Source organism: Carlito syrichta, unplaced genomic scaffold, assembly GCF_000164805.1.
Source record: "Carlito syrichta isolate Samal-C Ts95f unplaced genomic scaffold, Tarsius_syrichta-2.0.1 Scaffold309155, whole genome shotgun sequence".
In the NCBI taxonomy this organism is placed as follows: Eukaryota; Metazoa; Chordata; class Mammalia; order Primates; family Tarsiidae; genus Carlito; species Carlito syrichta.
In genome coordinates, this window is record NW_007253251.1 from 150,659 (window position 1) to 174,793 (window position 24,135).

Consider the following 24,135-nt stretch of genomic DNA (forward strand, 5'->3'; position numbering starts at 1 on the left):
AACTGTCCAAAACACTGGATTTTAAAATGTGGTACTTATACACAATGGAATATTATGCAGCCATAAAGAAGAACAAAATTATGGACTTTGCAGCAACTTGGATAGATTTAGAGACTATAACACTCAATGATTTATCACAGAAACAAAGAACTGAGTCCCATGTGTTCTCACTGATAAGCGGATCCTGGACATTTACCATATTACTACAAGAAAGGGATTGACAGTAGCTGGAAATTGCCAGGGGAGGCGGGAGGCATATAACATTAATAACCTGATCTCAAACCAGGCAAAGTGGGGACCAAAGGTCAGCCCCAACTTTACCTGTACAATGACCACTTGTATACCTAATCCTGAATTGTACCCCCACATCTTTTTTAAAAATTTATTTTAAAGTTGTCCCCCACATCTTTAAAATAAAATAAATTTTAAAAAAAGAAACTGTCCAAAACAAAGTAGAAACTCTTGTTTTAAGCACCAAAAGGTCCATTGAATCTTGATTTCCAGGTATTGAGGTGGAGAGGGGGAAAAGGAGAGGGAGTGAGCGAGTGAGAACACGTGTTATGTAAAAACATTGTGAATCAAAGACACTTCTGCAAACACTAAGTAAGGGGACTCTGCTTTGGACATCAACTTATTTGGCAGATAAGAGAGAAAAAGAGTACCCCCTTGGACAACTTTACTTGAGTGTCTAGAATTTATGTGTAAGCCTCTGTTCCAACTATAGAATTCTACTCCGTGTCTGCCAACAAAATATTAGATCCCCTGCAGCTTTCTCCTTGGACACTTGCCTGCATTTTGTGAGCAACTATTGTCATTGGGATAGGTCTATATCTATACCTAGAGGCCAAGGTGAATGAGTGTTTTTTTAATGAATTGTAGAAGTGATCAGCAGTGTCACCCAGCCCTCAGTCACCTAGCCTTCCTTTTGCCACCGATCACTTCCCCATGTAACATGTATTTACATTTCATGTCTTTGTCCTATTCATTGAAAAGGGACCAGAACATCTGTCTTCTCTCTCTGCTCTATTATGATTTCTCTAGTGGTCAAAGGTTGCTTCAGAGTGATTTGAAGAAAACAAAGCCAACCAGGATATATCTTCCAAATCAAGTACGGTCAACATAGTCTTTCAGAGAGAGACTCCTCAGCCATTAAAACTTTTCAGAGTTTTAATGAAAAATGGAGACTAGGTTGAACCAGCACCATGGTGGTGCTGGCAGGACCTGCTTAGATGTTGTGCAGTGGGAAGTATACACAGGCCAGGGGGAGTGTAAGGGTGCTTCTGGGCGGTGTTCTACCCATGGTGCCCAAATGTCAGTTAACATTAATGCTCTTGTTCATGTGTTTTTATTAAGTAACTCCGAGAACACATAATTTTTTGTTAATCTAAATAAATGTACATGCTGCTTATTTAAAAAGTTGATTTATAATGCTTATAATGCTAATAATTATTATAACTGCTATATTTAAGTATTTCTTTTGTGCCAGGCACTGTGTTAGAATCCCATACACATATCCATGAAATATGTTTTATTTGTCCAACTTAAAGGTGTCAAAACTGAGGATTAGAAGGATTCTGTAACTTGACAAAATGAGATCACCTAGCATGTGCTAAGAGCAGGTCTGTGTACCTCCAGAACCTGAGCTCTCGGCCCTGCTGCGGTATTGTTTCAAAGTGTGTTCCAGCAAGTCATCAGTTTCTCTGGGAAGCCTGGAACTGGTGGTAATGACCAGAACAGATCAGCTCTTCTGAGCTACTTACTCCAACTTAGGGCAATACTGGGAATACCATCTAAGATGGAGACTATCTCTGGAAAACTGGGGCATCTAAACCACAGCTTTAAAACAGTCTGACTGGAGAATAAGCCTAGCTTTTCCTAGGTTATGATCTAAGCCATGATATTATTGTATTGTTGCTAGCTTCTAACATCCACTTCTTTTTTGAGTTCAGTTTCCTTCTTTATGAAGTAGAACTTTCACAGGCCTTTCACTGAAGGTCTGTGAATTGCAGACTTTCTCATTTTGTCTCACTTTGTCTGAAAATGTATTTATTTTGCCATTATTCTAGAGTAACAGGTTAGCTGGTTATAATTGATATAGGTTGACATTTTGTTGGTATTATTCCATTTACCTCTTGATCTCTTTGAAGCTACTGAGAAACCTCCTAGTTCTTTCTTGTTGCTTTGTTAGTTCTCCATTTTTCCCCTCTAGTTATTTTCAAGGTCATCTCTTTGTCTTGGGTGTTCTGCAGTTTCATTAAAATGTGACTAATGCCGATTTTTTCCCATTTATCTCATTCAGGACTTATCATGCTTCCTGAGTCTGATGATTTCATGAATTCTGGAAACTTCTCAGCTATTATCTTTTTAGCTATCACCTCTTTTTGTTCTCTCAATATTCTTCTTCTGATACTCACATTCTATGCTACATGTTTCTTAACTTCTTTTATATTTTTCATTTCTGTACTTCTCTTTACTACATTCTAAACAGTTCCTCAGATCTGTCTTCCAGTTTACTAATTCTCCATTCAGCAGTGTCTAGTCTGTTGTTTGGCCCTTCCACTTATTATAAAGTTATATTTTTATTTCTACATTTTTGTGTAGGTCTTTTTCAGACCTGCCGTTCTTTTTTCATTATGTTCTTTCATATGGCTCTTTTATGTCTTTAGCATTTTAAACATTTTTTTTTTTAGATTGTTCTTGTATCTGGAATTTTTGAGATATTAATCCTTTTACTTTTATGTCCAGTGACTCTGGCATATAATGGGTTTTTCCCTCTTGTGTTCTGTAATTGTGTTCTGTGAGGTTATGTTGATTGGAAAATTTCCTGAAGCAATCCCCTTTGGCCAGCTGTATTTTCTTCTGTCAGTTATTCTAGGGTTAGCATCTATTCTAGGGTTAACCCCTTCCTAGGACCCATTTTGTTAATTTCCCAGAATGAGGGTCTGTCCTCTAACCTAAATCTACTTGAGACAAAGACCTGGGATTTTAATTCTCAGAGTAGCCTTCTTTTCTCTGTTCTCTGAATCCAGACAGAGACAAGATTTCTTTTCTCCAGTTTATGCCAAGGATATATTTTTCTTTCTATTCTACAGTTTATATCAGTTACTAGTCTGTGGCCTTTTAGGATTCCCACATTGGGCAGGAATCTCAGTTACAACTTCTTGCTTTATGTGGGCAAGGCTTCATCTTCTATTCTCAGGTGGACATTAAAATCTAAACTCCAGGTTACAATAAATCATACTGCTCTCTACTCCAGGCAGCTGAAACACTGAGCACTTACTGTAATAGTTTGTGTTATTCTTTTCACATGGAGACTTTTTCCTTGCTTTCTTATTATCTCCTCAGCTGTCTACTTTTTTACAAAGTCATTGTTCTTATATGTTATTCAACATTATCTAGGTGTATGTAGCAGTGGAATTTTTAGTTAATCTTTTTTCTGCCATCACTCTGAAACCTTAGTCATACTGTCTTATTATAAACTAATTGTCATATATAGGACGAGTTTTGGTAGGGAAAGAGACAGACATACTCTTTGACCACCTGTTCCAGCAATCTGTCCAAAACATATACTCTGCCCAACCTGCACTAATTCCTTTGCTTGATAAAAAAAAAAAAATCAGCATGAAGTGAGGGGCCCTAAAGATGTTGGACCACACCATCAGCTTCTTCAAGGTATGACAATGTTTTACAATGCACCTTGAGCAAAATGTCTTGACACTGCCTTGGAAATTAACTCATGGGTAGTCTTATTAAATTTTGCCTAAACATTTATAATGGACAGAATTCAACTGGAGGAAATTGATTATGTTTCTCTCCAGTGTGCCAGAAAAGTAAGCCTGACATTCTTTTTTCTTTTGAAATAAGATACCAAAAATAGAACACTTCTTTTCACTAAATTTGAAAATAGACAACTGCAACTCAATGTTATTTTGAACGGTTTATTGACTCTGACTTTTATTTTATTTGTACTGTGTTCCAAGTTGCTGACAATGCTTCACTCACATGACTTCAATTTTTTCTAACTGAGAGAGCAGTTAGGAAAAAATAGCCTTACTTCTGTTTTATTGAGACCTGGAGAGTTTCATATATTTATCCAAGTAGTTAAGATAGCCAGGCCACCAAAAAAACTGTGCAGTTGAACCCACCCCAACCTGCTCACCCCAAGCAAAATTGCTTTTTTTCATGAAAGTATATTTCAAAGCTATTTCCTCAGGTTTCGTCAAGGGAGCAGCCCTAAGAAACCTACCAGTACTTTGAAATAGGGATATAGTTGAGACATTAGCCACTAATATCAGACGATGTTCCCTGGCCAAGACCATAGCTTTGGAGACACCTAAGGTGGAATCCCACCTCTGTTACCTACTACTTGGGAAAGTCACTTTTAACCTCTCTGAGCTATGATTTTCTCACCTGCAAGATAGGGGAAATAATTCCCATTATGATAGGACTGTAGTAAGGAATAAACGAGAAAATACATGTAGATTAAATGAAATAATGCATATAGTCCCAGTGACACTCTAAGTGACCCATAAATCACAACCATTATTAGTCATGAACTTCCTGTATGAAGTCCCAACTGAGAAATTATTTTAGAATATTATGCTGTTCTAAGTTTTTCTTCCCTAAAGAACTGTGCTGTTTTCTCCTCTTGGGGAATTTGAACCACTAAATTGATTGAGCTTTCCTTTTGCTGTGGTTGTAAGCTCTAATCCAAGTTGATGTTGCAACTAGTGCAGCTCATGACCTGTGCTCTGTGTTTTCCAGGTCTGACTTCCTGCCTTCATAAACCTTATATTTTCCCTCATTCTGGGTTTTATTTTATTCTTTTTTTATTGATTATGAGGATAAAATGAGATATATTAACGTACCTAGCCCTTAATCATAATAGAGTATTCTTCTCTTTAAATATTCTTTTCTTTCTTCTTTTACCTTTTCTTTCTACTCCCTATACCTTCTCTGCTAAGTAATATTTACTAATGATTTTTTTCCTTTCTATGATAAAGTCATAGTCATATTTCTAGAGGCATCTTGAAATTTAATTGGTAAATATTAAATATTACTGTGATGCCTCTGTTTAAAAGCAGTTAATGGTGACTATAGTGAACAGAATGTACTTGGACAAAGAGAGGCAGCGTTTAATGACGAGTATGTGAGCCAAGTCCCAGCCAGGCCATAGCCTAGCTGCGGCCTGTACAAAGTCACTTTATCCCGCTGCGCCTGTCCCCTGCTCTGCAAAAGGAGGTGACACTGTCCACCTCTCAAGATTGCTGTGTGGATCACAGCCAGTGAGATCATGTGGGTACAAGGGTTCTAGAAGCTGTATACCTTTATGATTTTTAAACATCCTTACTGTTGCTACTGTTACTGTTAATAAAATATCTCCAACTTTACAAACATTCATTATGGCAAGACCCAGAGCTCTCTTTAGTGCTATCTATATTTGAAATTTAGAAGTTGTTTTCATGTATAAGTATGTATGGTTCTGGGACAAGCTTCCATCGGTGTGGTTTTTTATGTTAGCTCTTCATGTGCAGAGGTGGTTGGGGCTAGTCACGTCCCTCCCTAGGAGGTAAAAACAAATCCATGAGAAATGTGCCAAACTGTGGTATGGCTGTAACATAGTAAGCACAAACATTTCAGCAACTTCTGAATTCAGATAAATACTGCACCCTCCATATGGTCTGTGTTGAAGGCTGTAATGCAGCCAGTTCTAAAAAGGTGCTTGGAACTTTTTTAAAAAGCATTTTTATAGGGCCAGTAATAAACCACATCAAGAAATGTATCTTGTTACTTTATGGTTATTCTTTCTTTTCTCATATATGGAATATGAATCAATTAGATTATTTTTCTCACCAATTTAGCCCTAAGTATTGTTGGGACATTGCAAAAATGAGATCTTCCTTTTATCATGATAAACTTAAATAGCCATTTATAATTCAAGTGTTTTAAAAACCTATTAACTCTCAATAACACTGTGAGGCAGTTGGAATCCTCACTGTAAAACAGGGAAACTGAGGCATAAAGCCATTGAGGAACTCACGCTAAGTCACTTGTTTTACAAAGAGGAGCTCTAGGAGGACAGTCCAGTGTCTGACCTCCTCTGCCTACCTGCTTTCTGCTGAATCTTGTGGCTTCATGCTCCACAGAGCAAGGAATCCTCTTTCTTTAGAAGAGTTTGTTCCCCCAAATGAACTCTAATCATATCTTCAGCAAGTTTCACTTGGATTTATAAATTCTGAGATGAATTCAGGCAAGTCAGTGCCTGTGGAAGCTTTGCTTTCTTCTACTGTAGAAGTTGAAGTGGTTTTCAAGTTGCCTCCGGAACCTTGGGGATTCTGGGGAGCCACGGGGGAGGAGCTGCTTTGAGTGGGGCAAAGGGCTAGTGGGTGGGGTCCTTGTGATGCTTCAACTAGAGCAGTTTTGCATTGAGACATGCTACATGCGCTGTGTAATTTAGAGGATACACATTGGAAGGACAGAGAGACTGGGGCTCTGTTGCTTACACAGAAAATGTCCTAAACCAGGAGACCGCCACCAGATGGTGGTGCTGCAGGTTGCTAACCTGGATTGAGCTTAACACAAGTTTCCCCTGCCTGATGTGAGATGCAGAACTGTGTTCTCCTTGTTGTAGGTGAGGCAATCCAGACCTAGAGAAGGTAAGCAATCTATCCAGATCCTATAGCTCAGAGGAGGAGGTTAGGATTTGAATTCAGATTACAGGGCCTTTATACATGTTGTCCCCTCTGCCTGGAATACTACCCACTACCCCCTCTGACCTTCTTTCATCTGGCCAGTTTTTACCCTCTGTCAGGCCTCAGCTTGCTGATACTTCCACAGGGAATCTTCTCCGACCTTTAAGCTAATAGTCCTTTTGGTGTAGCCTCATGACACCTAGGATTTTTCCTCCATAACCTGTAGCACAGTGCACAATAACAGTGTCATTGGAAATGTATATAAATTTATCCTATTCTAGACTGTGAGCTCCACAAGGGCCAGGCCATGTCTTGTTTGTTTTGTTTTGTTTTTTATTCCACCATTAGGTCCTCAGAACCTGGCAGAATACATGACATGTGGTAGCTGTTCACTGTTCATTTGCTGAATGAATGAATTGGATGAATGGAGGGAGGGAGGGAGGAAAGGAGGGAGAGAAGGATGGATGGATTGGCGTCTGACCCTGGAGGCAGTGATGTTAAAAATTATATGTGCCACCTCCAATGTCTTTTGCCACTCTGACCACCAGTGGTCCTAAGGCCATCATGCCACTTTACTGTTGATAGTGAATTGAGTGCAAAGAGCTGCCATGGGGGAGAAGGACTGGAATGAATCCAGGGCCAACAAAGAGAAACACAGGCTGTACTTGAGAGCTCAGTGTAAAGGGGTTGAAGCCTGGAGTGGGCTGCCCCAGAAGTAATCCAGCATCAGGCTTTTAGAAAGAACTCAAGCATGGAGCGGAAGATTCTTAGGATCTTGGGTTACTTGTGTGATGAATACTCAGTCAAGATGTCGCTGCTATATCCCAGCCTATAACATTATGGATGGAAGAAGCTCATTCTGCCAGCCAGATCCCTATTTTGCCTCTCTTCCCTTTGATCTCTCACTCACTATTTGTTGAGAAGGGAATCTATTAATTAAACCTAGATTCCCTTCTCAGAGGTGTTTGCAGAATATCAATGTCATTAGAAATGTGTATACATTTCTCTTTACCAATATATAATCCCTTCATAATTAACTGATACTGAGTCTTAAAGTAATTAACCTATTTCATCCATTAGTCACTAAAGAAATAAAAGCTGCACAATATAGCACCGTCATGTGTAATTCTATTAATCAGTAATGGAGGTTAGATGTGTATAACATAAATACCATACCCCTTGGATACGTGGCCATTAATACCATGTGGAAGATGTAGCGTACCATAACATCTCAGTAATCCTCTGTTGTTTGAGGGAAATGAGATCTGAAATTAACTGAGGGCCAGCCTCTTCATGCTGCCTGGAGCAAGTTTCCCCCAGGCTTTCAGAGGGTTCTTGCAGAGACCTAGTCCGGACCCATTTGTTTTCGTTGCTTGCTTAATTATGGGTTTCTGGTTGAGATCCTCCTCTGTGACACTGACCACCCTACAGCCTCCCACCCTGCCAGTCTATACTCTGTTTGCCCTGTGTACACTACACCAGCCACTCTGAACTGCTCTCCTCTCCTTGAACTTGTCCATGCATGCTCATGAATGTGCCCTTTGCAGAAATGGCCTTTCCTCTTTACCACATGAGTTTGGTACACCATCCATGTACCAAATTCATCTCTCATCCTTTCAGCCCCAGTCTCGTTGGCACCAGTCTGTGAAACTGTTCTGATCTCTCCTGGGCCTGGTTCTCCATGGCAAGCCATGACCAAAGCCAGATTCATACTATGTATACCGCCCTCTCAAGAGACCCTCATTGACCATTTACACCTGAGACACACACTCAACGACTCTTTGTTGAAATGAGAAGGGAAAAACAGTGCAATGAATGCCTGTGCACTCCTCGCCCTTCACTTTTCAAAATCCTACTTGTGCTCTAAGATCTGGATCTAATTCATCTCCTCTGCCAGCTTTTCTGACCTTGTTGTTTACAGTCCATGCCATTTATTTAACATTTAGCATGAATAGCTTCAACCTGTTGACTGTCTTTTCAGGTGTGAATGTCTTAACCCCAAGTAGATTATAATGTGGCCTAATTCTTTCTGTAACTTTGGGAGACTTCTTCCCCTCACACTGCCACAGTGTCATGCACAGAACAGGCACTTCATGAATATGTATATATTGATCAAGCAATTCATATACCTGTTTGTATCTCCCACAGTGTCTGCCTCAGCACAGAATACTTAATCGCTGAACCATTGATTGAGTTGGAAATGTAGCACTTCACCTGCCACAAATCTTCTGTTTTGTAACCTGACTCATCCACCAAAGTGTCAACACGACTGGGAGACTGCCTTATAACAGTGCAGAGTTAAAGTTAGTTTTGTTGACTTTGGCTCTGCAGACTAAGCCAGAGAGAAAAATAAAATCTCTTCCAAATTTTCCACGCAACTGAAAAACACAGGACTTTGGAAATCTGTGCAGTATGAGACATTACTTCTTGTTAGACCTGTAAGAGGATGGTTTGGAAGATAATGGAATAGTTGAAAAGAGTGTATTAAATATGGCCAAACCCTGCCATAGCATTATGAGCGGGATCTAAAAGAAAAAAATCATTTATATAAAAGGCAGGGCATCTGAGTTGCTAAGTTAATGAAATTATGGTGCTGCTCCATCTGGGGAGGATACTTATACCTCTTGCAGCCATCCTGCATGTCAGTGATCTGTTTTTTGTCTTGTCTTATTTTTTAATATAATATGAGTTCCTAACTTCCATTTCTAATAACAGTCAACTAGGTTAGTTGGCCCAACCCTCCTCCTCACATTTTTTTTATTGTGGTAAAATGTAAATAATATAAATGGGTACTTTATACATTTTTAAGTGGACTGTTCAGTGGCATTAAGAACATGCACATTGTTGTGTCACCATCATCACCATTCACCTCCAGAACTTTCTCCTTTGCCCAAACTGAAACTCTGTCCCCATTAAATAGCAACTCCTATTCTCAGCCCATTCCTGGCACTCCCCATTCTACTTTCTTGTCTCTATAAATTTGATGACTTCAGGTACCTCATGTGAGTAGAATAATACACTGTGTGTCCTTTTGTGTCTAGCTGGTTTCACTGAGCACAATGTTTTCTGGGTCCATCACACGTTATAGCATGTGTCATATCAGTGGTTTATTTTTGTAGAGGAGGAAGTTGAAGCTCAGATAATTTGTCTGAGCTTATTCAACTCTTTCTGTGTGGGCCAAAGTAGCAACTCTATAATCTTTAGCTATGTAAATAATAATACCAATTGTTAACTATTAGCCTGAACTATGCTAAACACTTCACTTATATATTTCTTTATTCAAGCTCTTCAAAAATCCTATGGGTTTATTATTTATATCTTAAGTGAGAGCCTGGATCAGAGATTAAGAACTAGCCCAAGATCTGGTGGCTGAGAAGTGGTCGCACCAGGCTAGACTGCATCCCAAGCCTTTTCATGAGAAACTCTATTAGATTTGCCCAAAACAGTTATCTTCATATATACATGCTTGTAAAGACCAAGAACCTCAGCCACATCCCCCAGGAGGCAAGGACAAGAATTTCTTCCTCCTGAGGCACTTGCCAGGAGACAATCACTTGGAAGCACCAGGAAAAGTCACAGGGAGTGATGGAAATAAAAAACCTGGGGATGCTTTGAAACGTCCCAGAGGACTTGGCGAGTGTTTGATATTAAAAAGCATTTCTTGCCTGCAAATTGTGTGTCTCTAAGGGACTCTTACGTTGCTGACGTGTGGCTGACTAGGCGCTGGGCACGGGGCGGGGAGACCCGTCTCGTTTCTCTCTCCCTGCCCCCATCAAGGCCTGGATGGGAGTTGCCTTTCTCAAGGCAGTAACTGTTAGGGGAACCATCTGGTCTGGTTTCTTGCGACTGACTCCAAGGAACAGAAAGCCCTCTGGGAGGAAATCACACTGCAGCAGCAGCAGCAGCAGCAGCAGTGAGAGGCAACTCTGATTTTCACTAGCTGTAAGCTGGGGAGAGGCGCCCACTCAGAAAAGCCCCTGGGGAGCATCAGACTGAAGACAGAGCGTTCTGAGAAGGAGAAGGAGAACCTCTTAGTTGTGGAGAGTGTGTGTACAGGGGGTAGGGAGAGGAAGGGAGTTGATGGTGGGGCCAGAAGGTGTCCACAGCGACTGTTAATCACTTGAGAGCCACAGGCTGCACAATGGCTTCTTAGAGAGCCTGTCAAGCTGTACGCTACCCTCATTAGGCCAACACCCTTCCCTTTTGCTTTTATCACTCATATCATAATGCGTCTCAGCCCTTCTCGTTCATCCTGTGCAGCTCCGTGAATACTGGCTGACAGCTGGCTCATTTCTAGCACACGGACATTTACTTCAAAACCTCTCCTGTACTCTGAGCTGACTCTTAGGATTCTAAAGCCAGAAGGAGCCTCAGAGCCCATTAAGTCCATCCCTCTCTTTGGTGAAGAAAATGAGGCCAGTAAAAGTTAAAAGACACACCTAAACTCCCACAGTCATCAAGAGGGCTTGCACTGGAACCTGGGTTGCCTACCTCCCACGCCTGGGTCCTTTGCTTGCACGAAGCCCACCATGCTGTCTTAGAAAACCCCAGAGCAATTCATAAGAGAAAACAATGTAGAGTCATCAGACCCCAAGTCTCATTTTCAGAATTTCATTTTCTCCTCTTCCCTTTTGGCTTTTTTACTTTGTAATATAGGGAAGGAAAAAAGGAAAAAATGATTTACTTAGTTTCCACACCACTTATTTAAATTGTGCTCAATTCTGAGCAATAATTCATCACTCTCCCTGACTTCCACTGCTCACTTTCCTTCTGCAGCCAAAGCTAACTAATGAGCTTGTGCCAGTGCTCTGCAGGAAGGAAGCTCTTCCCATCCTCGGCACCAAGGTCAGAGATCCAAGCCCATAAAGGGAAAGTAAAAGAAACACACAGGACTTACAAGTTCTTCCTCCTCACCCTCAGTTTTCTCTCAATAAGCCACATGAGAAAGGAGGAAGTTGGGTCGGATGAGTAGTATTTAGCACCTACTCTGGGCAACCAAGCTCTTTTGTTTTGTTTTTGGTTTTGGTTTTGGTTTTTTTGTTGTTGCTGTTTGTTGGTTTTTGAGTCAGTGTCTCACTCTATCACCTAGGTTGAAGTGCAGTGGCACAATCATGGTCATCGCAGCCTCAACCTCCTGGGCTCGGGTGATCCTTCTGCCTCAGCCTCCACAGTACCTGGGACTACAGGTGCACACCATCATGCCTAGCTAATTTTTAATTTTTTGTATAGGCAAGGTCTCGTTATGTGGCCCAGGCTGGTCTCGAACTCTTGAGCTCAAGCAGTCCTCCTGCCTGGTCCTCCCAAAGTGCTGGAGTTACAGGCATGAGCCACCGTGCCCGTCCTTGGCTTTATATTAACACTGCACGCGTTCCTCATTCATCCTCACCAACTCCAGGAAGTGAGTGAGTGTTGTCAGCCTCACTCTACAGCTGGGATCATAAGGCACAAGGGGTTGGCTAAACTACTCAGAATCGCACAGGTAGCCAAGAGCAGGTGTTGAGCTAGATCCCTCTAACTGCAGAGTCGGGGTTCTTCTCCACTATGCCACTCAGTTCTGTATTTTTTGGGTGGCCATGAAACGAGTCCCCCTTCTTCTTCCTCTGCCTGTCACAGTGTACCTCTTGCCTGCACCCAGCCCTGCCTGTCAGTGGGCTGCATGCACCGACCTCTCAACCGCACACGATGTGTCTGACGTGGGCAGCTCCAGACTCCACTTCCACATCAGACAAGCAGGAGGCAGATGAGGAGGGAGCCAGGGAAACCCCATGCTTGTTACTCTGAAAATGGAACCTGCCCCATGACAGCATCTTCTCTCCCATTGAGTAATCCCTGCATGAATAGGTGGCATTCTGCAATGACTACTGGTCACATGTGGTCTATTCTAGGAGGTGTTGAGTGTACCACCCAAGAACATGAAGTTGCTTCTTGGTCACAGATGGAAAAGCAGACTTGTGGATGTTGAAGGAACTGGGTTTTGGCTGGATCCTCTGGAAGGGTTGGTTTTTTTTGGTGTTTTTTTTTTCCAAATTCAGAGCCAACGTGGTGCCAGGGTAAACCAAGTGGCTGTATCATAGAAGTGTACCAAACCTCGCTAACACTCTGACCCCTTGTTCCTTCTTCCCAATAAGGCTTCATAGCTCTGAGTCCCTTATGAGAATCCATCACTGGCACATTTTGAACTGGAGAGCAGTGATATCCTTAGTGTTTTGGGCACTTATTAGTTTTATCACTTGGTTGATCAGGAAAAACAAAACAAAACAGAAAGCACTAGGAAGGAACCCTGTTTAAACATTTATAATTTTGACAATTATTTTCTAACCCAGAGTTGACTATACTCAGCACCTGCACATTTTTGTCTTCGGTCTAAGGTCTTTGGTAGGTGGTGGCATCAGAATCCAGAAACCCTTCCTGCTGGTACATTCCACTGTCCAGCCCACTCTCTCTTTGTCCCACACAGGGCTGCCCTTCCAACCTTGGCTTTCAATTTCCACATGAGCAGCTGGAGCGGCACAGGATGGTAGATGTGGGTGGCCCTTGGCAATCACACTGGAATAGGAAACAGGATCCAAGCAAAAGGAAATTTCAGAAGAAGTTTGAGTCATGTTTCCAGTTTCAAGAACTAGACTGAATCTCTCTGAGGGGCGCTGATGGGCGGCAGGCGGGAGTGGAAGAGGTGGTACCCAAGCCCACCATGACATCCTTCACCACCAGCCACTCAGGGGATTGTGGACTGTCATATGTCCTGTTTGCTCCTCACTAAAGGTAAGCCCCTAAGAGGCAGGATGACCTGAATTCCTCTGGTGGTCCCTACAGTGCCTGGCACATACTAGACAAACAGCACATGTAAACGCTCCCAGAGAAGAACCAGGGGAAATGGATGCTGAAGAGCAGATCTCGGAGGAGGTGAAGTTCTTTGTGGGGTATGACTGACTTCACTGCCAGCCAAGTGCAAGCCCCCTCCTGCTGTCATGGCTAGGAATGGTCCTCTGTCAGTCCCTCCCCAGTTGCTACAGGACCTTGGCAGGTCACTAGCCCCCAGACAAGAGCTGGTTGAGGGAGGATACTATCCCTTCATGGTCTCAGTGCCTGCAACATGCTGTTTGTTGAATAACAATGACTAAAGAAATCTGTGAATGAAGTAGTGGTAGTTGAAACCCAAATATTCTAAAAGTCTTACACCATAATCTCTGTTAAAAAAAAAAAATAATAATAGCGCATGCCTGTAATTCCAGCTACTCGGAGGGCTGAGGCGGAAGGATTGCCGGAGCCCAGCAGGCGAGGCTGCGGTGGCTGGGAGCAGCCACTGCACTCCAGTCTGGGCGACCAAGTGAGACTCCAACTCAAAAAAAATAAATAAATAATAATAATAATAATAATAATAATTAAGCTGTAACCAGGGACCAGCTTATTGTAGCCAATACCCAATGCAGTGAAATTCCAACACCAAAAAAAGTCTTTAGAATCTTGCTTCAAACTTGTCATGATGGGATTTGACCTCCCAAGCTCAGGAATGGGCAATTTTGTTTACTTTGCCTATGAGTAAAAGTGGTAAAGTACATAAAAGAGAACTTTTATGTGCCTTTAAAACTCCAGATTGCCAATACAGCCTGTTCTCTGAACCTCCAGAAAGGGTTTCTTGTCTTGAAGGTTGTGCCTGCAGGAGTCTGGGGAGGGCTGTGGCAACCTCATGCTGCCCAGCCCCCACACCCCTACCCTCGTTTTCTTACCTTGCAATCCTCTTACTTTTCAAGTCAGCTGCCTAGCTCCCCGCTTACCTGTGAATGATCCTATAAGCAGGAAAGACCCTGCTCCCAGTGCATCCCACCCCAGTCCCAGCCATCTTTACTCTCCAGCTGGCCCTCTCTTAGTGGAGGAGCAGGGCCTGAAAGTAACATGGGCTCATTCCTTCTTGCTCTTGAACAGAACCATTAAGAGTGACCCTCCTCAATAGTTTGCCAACTTTGTCATTTCTTTAAGGAAAATAGGTAAAAGGAAGTGGGCTACATGAAAGGGAAGAGTGGAGGTGTTTGCTGTAGCAGTCCAGTGTGAGAGTTCATAGCTGGGCTCTGAAACCAGATTTTGGTTTTTTCTTTTCTTTTTTTTTCTGAGTTGGAGTCTCACTCTGTCACCCAGACTTGAGTGCAGTGGCCGCTCCTGGCCGCTCCAGCCTCGACCTGCTGGGCTCCAGCAATCCTTCCGCCTCAGCCTTCCAAGTAGCTGGAACTACAGGCGTGCGCTACTAGCGCGCGCCTGTAGTTCCAGCTACTTGGAAGGCTACTTGGAAATCATTTTGATTTATGGTAGAGATGAGGTCTCGCCAAGTTGCCCAGGCGGGTCGTGAACTGTTTTTTTTAATTGAGGTGAAATTTACCTAACATAAAATTGACCATGTCTGAAGTGTGCAATTCAGTGGCATTTAATACATGAACAGTGTTGTGCAACGATCACCTCTATCTAGTTTCAAAACATCCATGACCCCGAAGGAAAGCCCCATACACACTAAGCAGTCATTCCCTGTTCCCCTCTCCTACCAGCCCTGGCAACCACCAGTCTGTTTTCCATCTCTACAGTTTTCTCTTTTCTGGATATTTTGTATAAATGAATCATATGTGGTCTGTTGTGTCTGGCCTTCTTCACTTACGTTTCTGAGGTACATCCAATTGTATCTAGTACCCATCCATGTGTCAGTACTTCATCCCTTTTTTAAGGCTGAGTAATATTCCACTGTATGGATAGATCACATTCTGTTTATCTGTTCATCTATTGATAGACATTTCTACCCTTTGGCGATTATGAACTGTTTTGTTTGAACACTGCTGTCAGTGATTTAGGGTATATGCCAAGGAGTAGAAATGACGCATCATATGGTAATTCTAGGTTTAACTTTTTGAGAGATCACCAAACTCTTTTCCCCAGTGGCTTGTATTATTTTATTTACATTGTCATCAGATTGCCTCCTTTTGAATCCAGCCCTGCCACTTATTAGTGTGGGCAAGTTACTTATGTTCTCTATGCCTCCATTTCCTTGTCTTTATAATGGGATAATAATGCTATTTGCCCAATGAGGTTGTAATGCTTAAATAAGTCAATGTATATAAAGGGCTTAGAACAGTACCTGATAAAAGTGCCACATAAATGTTTGCTGCCGTTATTGAGGGACAGTGGGGGTCATAGCCGGTGAGAGATTAGAAAACTTTTAGGCTATAGGAGACTGTACTGAGTGACATAAAAGAACCAGAAGAGCTCTAATCCAGACACTTGGGACTGGTCACTGAGGGCATTCCTCCCTCTGAAAAATCCATGTTCTTACCTATTCACCGATACACTGCAAGATCCTTTAGCTCCCTGTTCCCGCAGGTTTGATGTACAGGCCACTTGACAAGAAGAAGGAGACCTGGGTCTTCCGCTCTTGACCAGCTGCCAACTCTTCTTTTAGTTCTCCAGCATGCTAAAGAAGAACAGGTGTCTGTCCTGCCATCTGAGAGCTCCCAACAAAGTTTCTAGAAAACAAATAAAAGGAAGCCTCCTCTCTCTCCATTGATGTTAGGAAGGGGCAAACCTGGCTAATATTCAGTTGACTGTACAGAGTTGAACAAATCACCAGACATTCTGCCAAATACTACTTCTCTCTACTTATAAAGTTAATCCTTATATTTGATTCATTTATACCAAACTTATCAAAATGCTCTGTGTAAGCTATTTGAACCCCAGGAATCTTTACAGGGGCCTTTTTTGAAGCACATAGAAACGGGAAGACATAATTTTCCTCATTCATCTTTGATTAGCAGTGACTCATTGAGTGAGTTGCCATATCTCCAACTCTTTTGCTAAGAGAAGCCTGAGGAACCTAGCAAAAAAAGTCATTAATAACAGTTGCCACAAGGACACTTTTACCTCATACCCAAATAGCACTTTGTAATTTGCCAGAGCCTTGTCACGTCTCAAACAGGTCCTGATTATTTCTTCACATACTCTCCAGCAATTGTTCTTTTTCTTTTTCTTTTTCTTTCTTTTTATTCTTTTTTAGTGGTCACCTTAGTGGGTATGAACGGGTATCTCTTGGTGGTTTTGATTGCATTGCCCTGATGACTGAGGTTGAACATCTTTTCTGTGCTTATTGGCCTTTCGTATATCTTCTTTGGAAAGGTGTCTATTCAGATCTTTTGCACATTTTTTTTACTGAGTTATTGGCCATTTTATTGATGAGTTGTAAGAGTTCTTTGTATATTCTAGATACAAGTTCCTCACAGGTATATACCTTGCAAATTTTTTCTTTCATGGATTGTCATTTTACTTTCTTGATGACATCCCTTGAATTACAAAAATGTATAGTTTTGATGAAGTTCAAATGTATTGATTTTTTTTTCTTTTTTTCTTTTTTTTTTGGTCACTTGTGCTTTTGGTGTCACAGCTAAGGAGGCTTTGTCTAACCCAGGGTCCTGAAGACTTTCTTCTCTATTTTTGTCTAAGAATGATACAGTTTTAACTCTTATATTTAGATGTTTGATCTATTTTGAATTAATTTCTGCATGTGGTGTGGTGTGAGGTAGGGGTTCATCTTTATTATTTTGCATGTGGATATCCTGCTGTCTCAGCACCACATATGAAAAAAAAAGACATCTCCTCCTCGGATGGCCTTGGTGCCCTTGTCAAAAATCAGTTTTAACTATAAGTGAAGCAGTTGTCATTTGAACAGAACACTTGGCAGCTGCGGGATCTTGGGTGTGTGGTTTCATTGGCTCCCACTCTTGGAGAACCTCTGTTTCCTTTTCAGAGTTGGGTTCTTCTGTCTCACTGGCATTTTGGTGCCTGGAGGGCTTGGGTGGGTGTGGTGTCTGGTATGTTCATGTCGGAAGCTGAGTAAGAAGAAAGGGCCACCCCATTTTGGGGGAGGCTGTCAGGGAAGTTTGGGCACCAGTACCTCCCCCAGGACTAAGGCCCCATCCCCAGGGGAATGTCCATGGAGCAAAGCCCTTGGCTTGAGCTGAACTGAAAGAGAATGAAGTGGGTGGAGAGGAGGTTTTTCTCCCTTCATCTTGAACAGGCTGCTGCTGTGGAGAGAGGAAATGGAGCCAACCTGGGTGTGCTATAAGGATTCCCGGGGAGCCCTCTAAGGAAAGCGTCCTCCCCCAGCCTGCTTGGTTGTCGTGATTCCTCAGTGGTGGCTTCTTCCTGTGGCTTGATCCAAACAGGACTGTGTACTTGACTGGAATGCACCACACCCATGCCTTAGGATTTGTTCTTCCTGAAATGGGCTCCAAGTGGGAGGAGGATGAAAGCAAGACAAACGACCAAGTCAGGGTGGGGTAGAAGGTAGGAAACACTGGCAGGGGAGGTGAAGGGGCAGATTAGGGAGGCCAGGACTGAGGCAGCCTCTCAGCTCACCAGGTGTATTCTACCCAGCCAAAGACTATGGTGTTAAAACAGGGACTGTCAAGCCCGTCATCCCAGCACTCTGGGAGGCCGAAGTGAGAGGATTGCCTGGCCCACAGGTTCAAGAAAAGCTTGGGCAACTTGGCGAGACCTCATCTTTACAATGAATCAGAAAATTAGCACATGCCTATAGTTCCGGCTACTTGTAAGGCTGGGGCGGAAGGATAGCCTGAGCCCAGCAGGTCGATGCTGGGGTGATGGTGAGCATGCCACTGCACTCCAGCCTGGGCGATGAAGTGAGAGACTCCAATTCAAAAAAACAGAAAAACAGGGACAGGAAAGGAAAGAAGAAAGAACCCCAGTGAAGTCTCGGGGGACCCTGGAAGCAAGGGCTCTGGACTCAGGTGGCAAAAGTGGAGACCATCAGGTCTTCCAGTGGGTGTGAGGGGTTGGCACAGGTGTTCAAGGCCCTGGTGTGATGGAAAGCCCAGCCCGCCTCACCTGCCAGCAAGCACGTGGCCTTTCTCTGGCTAGGCTAAGAGCAGGTTGGCGTCATGCCACAGGACATCAGCTTGGGAATCTCTCAGTGCCTTTCAGTTTCCTCTCCTAAGGATATGGGTTGACTCTGCTGCTGCTGCTACTAGGGGCTAGAAAAGAGGAATTTGTGTGGCTCTAAAATTGAACAGATCCCCTCATCCTGCAGAGGAGAAACATGAGTGTCCAGAGAAGGGATAGTGCCAGACCCCTTGCCACACAGCCAGTAATGGGCCGTTCAGGGAGGGGAGAGGGTCGGCCAGTCTGTGGCCCAGGGGTCTTTCTGTTCAGATCGCTGAGCAGTGTGTCTTAACCACGGCTGTGTGACTAGAAAGTCCTGCTGTTGTCGTTTCCATACACGCCAAATTGCCCAGCTATTCTGTGAAGGACAAGTCAGCACCACCATGGCCAAGCAGGGGACTCACAGCATGGTCTACACAGCATATACATGGCATGTATTATTCCTTCAGGCCGAAGGGTGCTGAAGGAGTGACCCCCTCAGCCTTTCCTCAGACCTTGCTGATACTGTGACATACATGGCTGTCCTCTGTGACAGAGAAAACGTGGAGGCACGCTTGGGTTGCCTCCTAGCCCTGTCTGCTGGTTAGAATCACCCGGGGAGCCTAGGACAGGCTCAGAAGCCCACACGCCCCCTCCCGCCTGCTAAGTCAGAATCCCCAGGGCGTGGCCTAGGAAATCAAATTTGTCAGCTTCCTTTCCTGGGACTTGGGTACATCCAGTCCAGGAGAAACCAGCAGTCTTCATCATTCTCACGAATGTTTCCCCTTTACCACCCTCCCCCAGAGCACATAGCAGATGCAGGTCGTTACTGTAAGTGGTGGTTCTGAAAGGCCCGTCCTTGGTTCTCCACTGTGGTTGGGAGGCTGGTCGGGCCGCCACATGGTTCCTGCAGGGGCAGGCTCATCCATTTGTCCCTCACTCACCTGTGTTCTCTTCCACTCTCCAGGACATGCAAGACCAGCCACTGTTACCGCATCATGTACCGTCACATGGAACGGACTCTGTCCCAGAGAGAGGTCAGACATGTCCACCAGGCTGTGCAGGAGGCCGCAGTGCAGCAGCTGGGTGTAGAAGGCAGGTTCTGACATCGCCACTTCCCTGGGCTGCAGCCCTCCCAAGGCACCAGGATTTGCTGAAAGAGAAAAAGATATGGTTTGTGAACTGAGGCGCCAGGCATTTTTTGATAAATGGGTCAGTTTTGGGGCTCTCAGAAAATAAAGGATCACCCTTGAAAAGCTGTTGACATAGCATTTGTCTTTTATTTGGAGAAAGGGAGGGAAAGGAGCAATGGTGTGAGTTCTCTCTGACTCCTTTTGGAGATATGTTGCCTGCTGGCATTGGTGCTCAGTGTGGTTAATTGGTCCCTGGGTTCCATTAAGCACCAGACATGATTTCTTGCCTGACAGGCTCTTCCACCATTGAATGAATGAAGCCACACCAAGGGCATCAGAAGCTCCAGATAAAATAGAGGAAGCTTTTCGAACAACTTCCATTCCTTCTCCCCTTGTCTTCTTTTTCTGTTTTGCAAAGGGCAGGTTTCAAAGAGGGCACTAATGAAATGCCAGGGCTCCCCTTGAAAGTGAAGGGAGTTGCATCTTTGGGCTGGGGTGGGATATCTGTTTGTGGCTTGGAGTCATGCCTCTGGCCCCAGGCCCTGGGCTTAGCCACCTTCTGCCCCACTGGAGAGGAAAACAGGGGAGAGGGCTGCCCCATAGTCTTAGAGGCACACAGAAGGGCCAGGTCCTCATAATCCCTCCCCAGCAGGAGACCTTCACTTCCAGAGGCGACCTTTAAGGAAGAATACGGGGCTTTGATGTTCCCCACTTTCCATCCTGGCACTTTGTAGTCTGCCTACTTCATTCATGACCAGCTTTAATAATCAGATTTCATCCCTGGCGTGGTGCTGGAGGCTGATGGAGGACTGTGAGTGCTGGGATAAATATTTGATGAGGTGTGGCCATTATCAGCTAGCAGCGGGGGGTTGGGCAGCTGCTTTCCTAAGGGAAGGAATGACTTTAATGTCATCTCACCATATGATTAATTTGCACTACTCCCTTGGAGTTTCAAGGGAATTAAGGAAGTCATACCCCAAATCCCACACCCAGTCCTGGAACCAAACCACTGTCCAGGGTTCTGGGCCCACTGGTGCAGTTCCTAAGTGGAGGGGTCGAGTGGGATGCATGGTATGACCAGTAATGTCTTTTTTGGCAGCGTTTGCCAACAGGCTACTTCTGACCCAGGCTTGAGCTGCATTTCTAAACATCTCCTCCTCCCCATGACCAGTTAAGCATGTATTAATATTCTCTAAGAAGCAAACTGGGTGAGTGCAATGCAGAAACCATGATGCCACCCATGACCACACCCTGAACAATTGTTTGCCATACAATCATGCATCACTTAAGGACATGGATACATTCTGTCAAATGAGTTGACTGGTGATTTTGTTGTTGTGTGAACATCATAGAGTGTACCTACACAAACTCAGATGGTTCGACCTGCTACACACCTTGGCTATATGGTGTAACCTCATGCTCCCGGGCTAAAACCTGTACAGCCTGTGACTGTACTGAATACTATAGGCAGTTGTAACACAATGGTAAGTACTTGTGCCTCTAAATACAGAAAAGGTGCACTAAAAGTACAGTATAATAATCTTTAGGACCCCCATCATGTATGCTATCTGTCATGACTGCATTCATGACAGGGGTCCTAGAAACGTCGGTATACGATGCATGACTGTACAATACTTGTGCCAAGCCCTAGGGTAGGGTTCAGAGAGGCCTTGGACAGTCTCCCAACACCTACGAGATATAGCAGCCAGTTATCTAGTTACAAATGAATGAAGAGAGGCCTAAAGTAGCCGCAGTACTTGGCCAGGAAGAAGTGGAAGGTGACGCCTTCTGTCTCACATGAGGAACATCTTCTAGACACAAGTGGGTTGACTGTAGGGTTTGTGCTGCAGTCATGCTACCCAGGCCATGTTCTGTTTCTGTGCGGGCTTGAGTTGTGAGAGCTCACACAGACCCCCTTCCCGGGATTCACCCCAACTAACCAGCACACATGCCACAAGTGGGCCTGCCCACCCCCAGAGAGCCAAGGGGACATCCAGATCTTGACTTTTTTATGTGAGTCCCAGAAGAGAATACACAGCGAGAAAAAAAAAAAAGCAGAAAGGAAGGTAAATTAATCCATAAGATGAACAGTAACTTTGCGGTTCAAGAAGCAATTCCTGTGTGAAGTAGAGGATGGCAACCAACCTCTACAGATGGCTGTGGCCACTGCAGGCTCAGCTTCCTCCTCTGTCAAATGGGAATAACAGTGCCTGCTCTGGAGGCTTGTTGGATTGATGAAACATCACATGCATGACATGTGGTGTAGAAGCAGCACCTGGCAAGCCACCGACAAAGGATAACTTCTCCGATTGTCATTCAGGGAGAAAAAGAGGGAAGCGCAAACATTTAGAACTGGAACAGTGTCCCCCAGTCCATATGTAAGGACAGCGAAGTCCAAAGGGATAAAATGGCTTACCCCAGGACACAATAACAGTGAAGCATTGAAGAGCAGGCCTAGAGCCCGGGTTTCCAGAGCGTGTTTGACACCATGCTGAATCAGACGTCCTGGATGTGACTTTGGACAGAAGGCCTCTGCAGAGCCTCCTCACTCATGAGGGTCAAGGTGGGCTGAGGCTATGGCACCTCAGGGAAAGCTGGAGGGCCTTCTTCAGGATCACTGAGCGTAACTGTCTTGGGACTCGGTGGTCATTTGGAGAAGCATCCCCAGCACCCCCGTTGTCTGGTTCTTTGAGACAGTGGTGTGAGAGGACAACCTTATGTAGTTTCTGTGCGTTTAAGGACTGTCTAGAAGCCCATGCCCTTCTAGCTCACATGCTACTCCTCCCTATGACAGGCCTCTAAAGATGTCAGGCACACGGAGGTCAGCAGGCACTGGCAACTGGCGATGTTGTAATAAATTCTGTAGCCACATGGAGCCTCAGGGCTATAGAAGAGGGCCTTGTGGGCTCAATAGCCATTGTGCCCTTGCCCACATCCTGCTGCACGAGGCCCTGTTGACTTGATCCCTAGGCTGTCAGCAACACCTGACAGCAGCCTGGTGCTCCCAGCAATGGCTGGTGGTCAGGCAGTCAAGAAACCGAAAAGGAAACCCTCCAACTCTGGTGGCTCTTCCTTTCTTTCATATATAAGAGAAAACGAGTAAGTGAACTTAAGGAGTATAGGGCGGCCTCCACATACCCCCACAGCTGACTCTACTCCACCCAGACGCCCCAGTGGGCATGTGTGTCCCTGGTTCTCATGCCAGGAGCTCTCTCTGCTCTCCCCACTGGCTGTGATCATGTGAACAGTTCTTAGCAGCTGCAAGCTGGGGCCATCTCTGCTCTCCCATCAGCAGGCGGTGAAGGGGCACTGCCGTCACTGGTAACAGCAATGGCAGAGTGATGGTGACTGATGTTCATGGTGTTCAGGCATGTTACTCTATGTTAATTCAGCCCCTTAAAGAGCAAGTACTGCTGTTATACACTTGAGAGATAGAGCCATGAACAAGGCAGACAAGGCCCGCCTCTCATGGAGTCCACGTGCCTTATCGCATGGGGCTGACCCAAGCCTTGTCCCCATTCGTGAGATTATCGTGCTCAAGAAAGCACTGCAAAGTCAAAACTTAGGAAGGCCACTCTGACATTCAGGTCTGTGCTCTTAACCTTGCCTCTGATTTCTTGCCATGCCTAAGGTGGGGCTAGGAGTTCATTCTGGACAAAGGCAAAGGCAGATGGACCCCCACCATAGTGGTGACATCTCCCTCATGGGGTTTCGAACTTTAGGGCTATGGGAGCAGCCACATAAGCCACAGGACCCTCTCAGTAAGGTGCTAAACTTTGGGACATGGGCCTTTGGGACCCACTGTGGATTCTGTGTCAAAGCCATTAGGAGCCTCTTTATCCTCAGATTCACAAAATGGTCAAGAGCTTTACACTTGCAACCATGGTGGCTTCAGGATGGCAGATCAGGTTCAAGGACATAGTCTGAGCTGGAAGGTCAGATCCAAGTGACAGAAAACTCTGAAACCAAACAATCTAAGGTCCCTGCAAGGACAATTGTGTTCCCAGGAGGGTGTATCTTAGCACCTGAGAAGTGGGCCAGTGAGAGGAAAGGTGCTTATTCCTGACCTCAGCAATCACTCAAGAGCATGTCCGCTCTGAGTTTCCTAAGTGGCTTCTGCACCAGAAATGCCTCATGGTTTTAAAAGCAAAACAGCAAAACCCCACCAACAAAGCCAGTGCCCTATCCAGAGATCATTCTGCCCTGGTCCTTTCTCCAGCCACCTCTGAGCCCAGAGCTGTGCTCAGGAGGAGAGTGGAGCAGGAGTGCCCCTCAGATCACCGGACAAGCCCGAGGCCAAGTCGAGGTCTGAACCCAGCTCCACTGCAGATGGCCATTATCACCCCTGGGCCTTAATGTCGTCAACATTAAGTGGCGTTCATAATCTTTATCCTTCCTGCCTG

At 44.4% G+C, this 24,135-nt stretch overlaps 1 protein-coding gene across 1 annotated transcript in view; it reads left to right on the forward strand.

Annotated features, from left to right (window-relative positions):
• Nucleotides 1-19,858, forward strand: part of LOC103269275 (phenylalanine--tRNA ligase, mitochondrial-like) — a 159,929-nt gene extending 140,071 nt beyond the window's left edge. Inside the window, exon 3 of the mRNA XM_008066860.2 lies at nt 19,567-19,858. Coding sequence (XP_008065051.2) covers nt 19,567-19,705 — 139 coding nt within the window. The 3' untranslated portion in view covers nt 19,706-19,858. The remainder of the gene's footprint in view (nt 1-19,566) is intronic.
• Nucleotides 19,859-24,135: the final 4,277 nt, after the last annotated feature.